General features: G+C 39.8%; 1 protein-coding gene across 1 annotated transcript in view; it reads left to right on the forward strand.

Moving 5' to 3' along the window:
- Positions 1-6,000, forward strand: part of CCDC50 (coiled-coil domain containing 50) — a 39,265-nt gene that overhangs the window by 19,077 nt on the left and 14,188 nt on the right. The window contains exon 7 of the mRNA XM_023728672.1: positions 1,706-2,224. Coding sequence (XP_023584440.1) covers positions 1,706-2,224 — 519 coding nt within the window. The remainder of the gene's footprint in view (positions 1-1,705; positions 2,225-6,000) is intronic.

Below are 6,000 nucleotides of genomic sequence, written 5' to 3' on the forward strand. Positions count from 1 at the left end.
AATTAAAAAACCAAACCAATCATAGTGTCACAGATCCGTGTTGAAAACAAACCCCTCTTGTCTCATTTGGGTTTGAAGGAGATCGGCACTTATGTAGCTTTCTTTGTGCTCATTGGTGTTAATGCTGTAAACCATTATTCCCTGGATATGACCCCTCATTAAGTAACCGGGCAGTATCAGATTTATTCACAGCAATGGTTAGTTGATTGTTTCTCAGCTGTCACGATACACTTAAAATAATAGTTTGGTTAAAAGAGCAGATACTCTCTTGAATCACAGAGAGTAATTGTTCTCTTTCACTTTTGCTTTTACGTAAAACCGTAAATTATGAAGATAAATAGTTTTACAGGCTATTCAGAAGAAAGATTTTAATTTACATCTTATATTTCTAGAAAATTTCCCCTTCTAAAAAGCTCAAGAGGAAGCAATTTGAGGTTTTTGAGTGGAAGCTTTACAGCATCAGTCATGCAGTTAGCCCATCTCTCCCCCTTGCTCTATTTCTTTATCAGATTAACTATCAAATAAAAATACAGAAAATCCAAAAAAACTAAAAAATTGTATAGTCCTCTGTCTTCTACATCTCGTCAGATCATGGTGGCTATTTCAAATCCAGATCAGCAAGTGATGCATTCTGGCAGGGCACATACGGCTAGCTGTTTCAGAAGTTTTCCATGGACTTGGGAATTTTTTTTTCCAAAATGTAGTTGTGGTCTTAAAAATATTAAAATAAATATACTCTTGCAAAGTGTGTATTGTTCTGCTTCCTTTATTCTCACAGTGGGCTCGTGTTTAAATAAGACCTGGTGAAAGCCCCTCCCCCCCCACTCGTGTGCTGTGTGAAGCTTCTGTTAAACTTGGGCACTTGTATATTTGGCATATAATAAAACAGCCTGTCTTCATACAAAGAATACAATATCATAAAGTTTATTTGAACTGTCTTTAGTAAATGACACCCCCCCCTTTTTTTTTCAATATGTCATCCCTTTTTAATTTTTTCTTCTGCCAAGTTTCAATTAAGATTAGGAGCAGAATTATCTAAAGATCGCAGGATGATTTGCTGCGTTAAATTCCTCCTCTGCTCCATCCCTGTCCATACTGAACTGTAATACAGGGCTGTTCTTTGAAGTAAGTGACAGTGTTTGCTTTGGCCACCTAAGGGCGAGGGTAGAGGAATCTATGGGTTATTTTTCTGAACTAAACAGAAACTAGCACATTCAAAAAAGTATAGTAAGGCTTTATTGTCACTTCCAGTAAGAATACTTGCAAAGCTTCTGACTGAAGTCAGAAAGCTTAATTTTTTCCATTTTACGAGACTCCTTCAATCCCCACATTTCCTCCTTTACCAGTTCTAAACTGGTTTTATAAGTAGAATTCAACATCCAGTGGCTGTAATTATTGTTATTGGCAAATATTAAAATACTCTGTGACTCTACCTAATCATGATCGAGCTCTTCTTTCAGATGTATGCTCTTTCACTTAATTTTATTTTGATTTTTTACTTTTTTTGGCTTTGCACCCAGAATCCTTCACGTATGCATGGACCATTCCAGTGGCTGCTCATCCCCTCTTCTCAGTTTGTTAAGCTGAAAAAGCAGTTTTCTCTGTTTTAAAATATATTAAACATGGGCCGTCTTTCCCCTCTGTGGTGAGGTCATACTCAGATAACCTGCATTTCTGTTTTTTACATCCTTGCATCTCCACTCAGACCAGCCAAGGTCAAGGAGGGCCAGGGAATTGGGTTCTGAATTCTCAAGGCCTTGTAGACTCAAAAATGATGGAAAGCCTGTGAAGCAGAGGAAGGAGAACCCAAAAGTTCCACTGGATAACTCGGAAGACCTGGAAGAGCATCGTTCACCACAGCAAGCCTCTCGCCGGGGCAGAATGAGGGACGGTCCCCAAGTCAGCAGTGAGCAGCATGAAAGGAAGCGATGTGGTCATGAGAGACTCCGGAGACCTCCCCTTCCCAGGATCAGTGGAGAGGTGCTTCTGAGCACTGGATCTGATGACTGGGAGGCTGACAGTAGCCATCGAACTCCAAATTGGGAAAAACAGTCCCGACACCAAGATGAGCTTTCACCAAAGTCCTCACGGGAAGATGGGCTTCACTGCAAGGAAGTTGTATATGGGAGGGACCGTGGGCAGGGTGAGCACAGAGAGAGGAGACACAGGCCAAGGACTCCTCCCTTTTCAGAAAGCGAGGAACGGCTTCACCACAGTGATACAGGTAATGAAGGACAGTCTTGTTGGAAGCCTTTCTACAGACCAGTATGTTTAATAGACGTCTTAGGCAACCTCTCCTTCTTCATTCTATGCTTATGGCTTTGAAATAAATCCTGGAGCCAGATATTACAAAAGGTATTAATCTCAGGTCTGTAGGAAGAAGGAGAACAATTGTGCTTTTTCCCTTCTGCCTTCTGAGAGAATACACTAACTCCTTGGAAGGTTTATCTAGCCCCGGCTAGGGCAGTGAAGCTGCCAGTTCTTCATTTGTGAAGACCATGCATCAGAGATTCTGATACCAAATCAAAACACTTGAATTTCTGGTTTTACTTCAGTGAACCCAAAACATCCCGTAGTGTTTGCCTAACTAGAAGGCCAGCAGGGCTGGAAGTACTAGATTTCCTTGGCCTCATTTTTCCCATCTATAAAATGAGGGTTTAGATAGCTAGTCCTTTAAGATGGCTTTTCTCAAATTGTGGCCTTCAGTCTGTTTTCATCAAAAACAGTTTGGCTGTTTGATGAAAAAGCAGATTTCTGGGTCTCACCTGTATTTACTGAATTACCATCTCTGGAGTGGGGCCTGGATATCTGGGCATGTTTTAGACCTGGAGGTGATTCCTGTATTCTTTAAAGTTTGAAGTTGCCTTAAGTTAATTTTTATGCTCTTTCTCCAACTTTAACTCTACAGTTGGTGTTCTGAAGTGCCAGTACCAGGTAAGTTCTTGGTACCTGTAGCAGAATGAGGTGAATGTTAGAGTTAAGCCTCAAATCCCTGGCATCTCTGAGGCTTAATTCTGAAGTCCATCGTGGACACACTAATGGCTCTCTCTGTTCTGTTCTTGTCTGACAACTGCTGTAGTGATATTTTTTGCAGAGCCCTGGTGGTGCAGTAGTTAAGAGCTCAGCTGCTAACCAAAAGGTTGGCAGTTCAAATCCACCAGCCTGTCCTTGGAAAACCCTGTGGGGCAGTTCCGTTCTGTCCTGTTAGGTTGCTATGAGTCAGAATCGACTCAGTGGCAGTGAGTTTTTCTTTTTTTTATTACACTAGAAGTCATAGCAGCGGCCTGTGTAGTATTTTAATTAGACCATGCTTTTATCTTATCTTGGTTCCGTTTTATTGCTGTTGAAGTTTGACAGAAGACTTTAAAGAAACAAAACAAAAACCAGCGAAGACGGGGTCTCACCCAGGCTACTTGAATTAAGATTTCTGGGGTTGGGTCAAATATTTTCGTATTTATTTAAAGCACCCCAAGGATTACTGGTAAAGGAGGAAGGAGCAAGAGGCACCTGTTGTTATTTTCTTCCTCATCTTTGCCCATTCAAAGTCTGCTTCTGATCTGGAAACTGGTTTCTAGGGTACAGATTCAGGTTGAATTCACTTGGTTCTTCTATCACTTTTTCTGTTATTAAAGGACTTGGTTAAAAAGAAAATTAAAATTCAGCTCAAGAAGCCATACTGAGTATCTACTGTAAATATTCTTGCCTCAGGCTTCATGCCTGGATCTGAACCTTAGAGGGTTAATAGTCAAGCCAAAATGACTGCCATGTAAACAATTGCAAATCAGATATGCTCTGTTAGTGAGACAGGAACAAAGAGCTATGGGAGAATAGAGGAGGGAATAATAAAATCTGTCTGGAGTGGACTTTATGTGAAGGTTACACTATCTCTAGGTTTAGAAAGACAAGTTGCAGATCCACAAGTGTGGAAGGAGCGGTGAGCACCTTGAACTCTGCATTCTGATTCTGTGCCTCTGAACTTAGGAGTGTGGTCTGAGGGCTGGCTAACCTTTATGGCTTTTAGTTTTACCCCAGGGTGTATTCAACAAGCTCTAGAAGTTGAAAGTCACATTGACTTACAGGCCCTAGATAAGGGTCACGGGCGGATACTTTGTTGCTTTTATTTTGCCAGCACAAGGACTGTGTAGGTATTAAAATGGCTACAACAGAAGCTGCTTAGTGTCTGTCGTTTTATACTCAGCTGGCTTTACAAATTTGACCTCCCCATACGCTGCATTTGATTGTAAGACACAGGAGTAGGTCAGAGAAATACGTTACATTAGAATTACCAGGTGTCAGTATCGATAACTTAGTTATCATCGGCCAAAGTTCTGTTTAACTCAGTAATGGAGAAGCTAGCAGGATGACAGGAACCTGATTCTAAAAGCATTTGTAGACAAGGATTTATAGAGTCAGTCGGAAAAGGAATGCGAAATAAAATTGCTAGATTAAATATAAGGTTGGTTGACTTTCTACATGGCATTAAAACCCTACCACCTTTGAGGGTACTTCTGTATTGGGCTGTAAAATCATAGCAGCATATCATTTTCTGCAGGTCAACTTCTAACCTCTCAGAGTCATAAAAATTTGCATTTTTCAGCCGTGAATTGTTAGTAAATATACTATGACATTTCCCAAGAGCGTCAGACTGGCTTACTACAAAATGCCCTTGCATGATATCAGAGAATCTTATCAGTCATAATTTTACATTTACCTTTTTCCAAGCTTAGGATAAATATTTCTTGAATACCAGTCTTTTAAATAGTATTTTCTTACTCTTAAGTATTTAAGGGGGAAAGCTTTATTTGTATTCATTAGAGTCTCGTGTTCCCAAACTAGAGAATGATGAATAGCCAAAGACAAGAACTACGTAGAATAAGAAATGAATGTGGAACTCTTGAAAATATGGCTTGCCTGATTGTTTGAAAACTAGTTTCCAGATTCTGTTTAGGCTACCAAGAGGACAGCCATTCTGTTGACTTCCTTCTGTTAACCTTTTTTTTTTTTTTAAACCATCTTCTGTTTTCTGTAATGACAGCCTTGTTTACTGCTATCTGTAGTTCCTTCTTAAATATTTATAAAAGCTCCTGTCACCTCTGAGAGAACACTGTAATGAGTGGGGAGTCTTGCCAGTCCAGAAATCCAGTATCTCAGGCTGTGGTGATTCTCTTTGATAGAATTTAAGACAAAATATTTTCTCAGATAATTCTGTGGCATAGAGTAGGAATAGGAGGCATAATAATGAAGAAAGTTTGGTGTCTTAAAATCTGAACACGTCTCACTCTATATAATTTTTTTCCACTGGATAGCAAAATGGAAGGGGCTACACATAAGTGTGATCTCTCCCATCATCCTCAGCTAGTCCTTGGGCCACTCACTGAGGCAGGATTTTGCTATAGATAGGAATATGATGTATAGCAGCGTAAGTTATCCACTGGGTTCACCTAACACTCATTTCTTTTCCCTGAAATCTTCCTTTCTAGTGCTGACCAAGCTAATCATAACTCAGGAAAATTTATATTCCATTAAAATGTGGTCCACTTTTTGAGAGTATGCCACTGTTTTCTTGATTCCCTCAAACCACGCAGAAATCTGGGTTGAAACTTGCTCAGCCCAGCATGAACTTCAGTAGCTTTAGAGGTGATTTGAAGTTGGTTCTGTATTTTGGGTAGTCAGGTGCATATAGTCCTGAAGCTAAGCAGGCCAGGTTTAAAACCCTTTATTTGTGGGAAAGACAGATATATGAGTCTGTGGCTTTTGGATTTACCACACAGCTAGGTTGGAAGCTCTACAAAAATAGGTTTCACAAAAGTTAACTCGAACTGTCTTTGTTTGCCCAGGATTCAGTTGTATTTCCCTTCTCTTTCTTTATTTCTTCTTCTTTTTTTTTTTTTTTTTTTACTAGCAAGTGAATCAAACATGGTGAAGCTTCTAGATAAAAATATTTTCAACCTTGATGGATTTAATAATACACTAAACTGGTGATTCCAACCCTAAAACTAC

This window comes from Trichechus manatus, unplaced genomic scaffold, assembly GCF_000243295.1.
Source record: "Trichechus manatus latirostris isolate Lorelei unplaced genomic scaffold, TriManLat1.0 scaffold00026, whole genome shotgun sequence".
NCBI classification, from domain to species: Eukaryota; Metazoa; Chordata; class Mammalia; order Sirenia; family Trichechidae; genus Trichechus; species Trichechus manatus.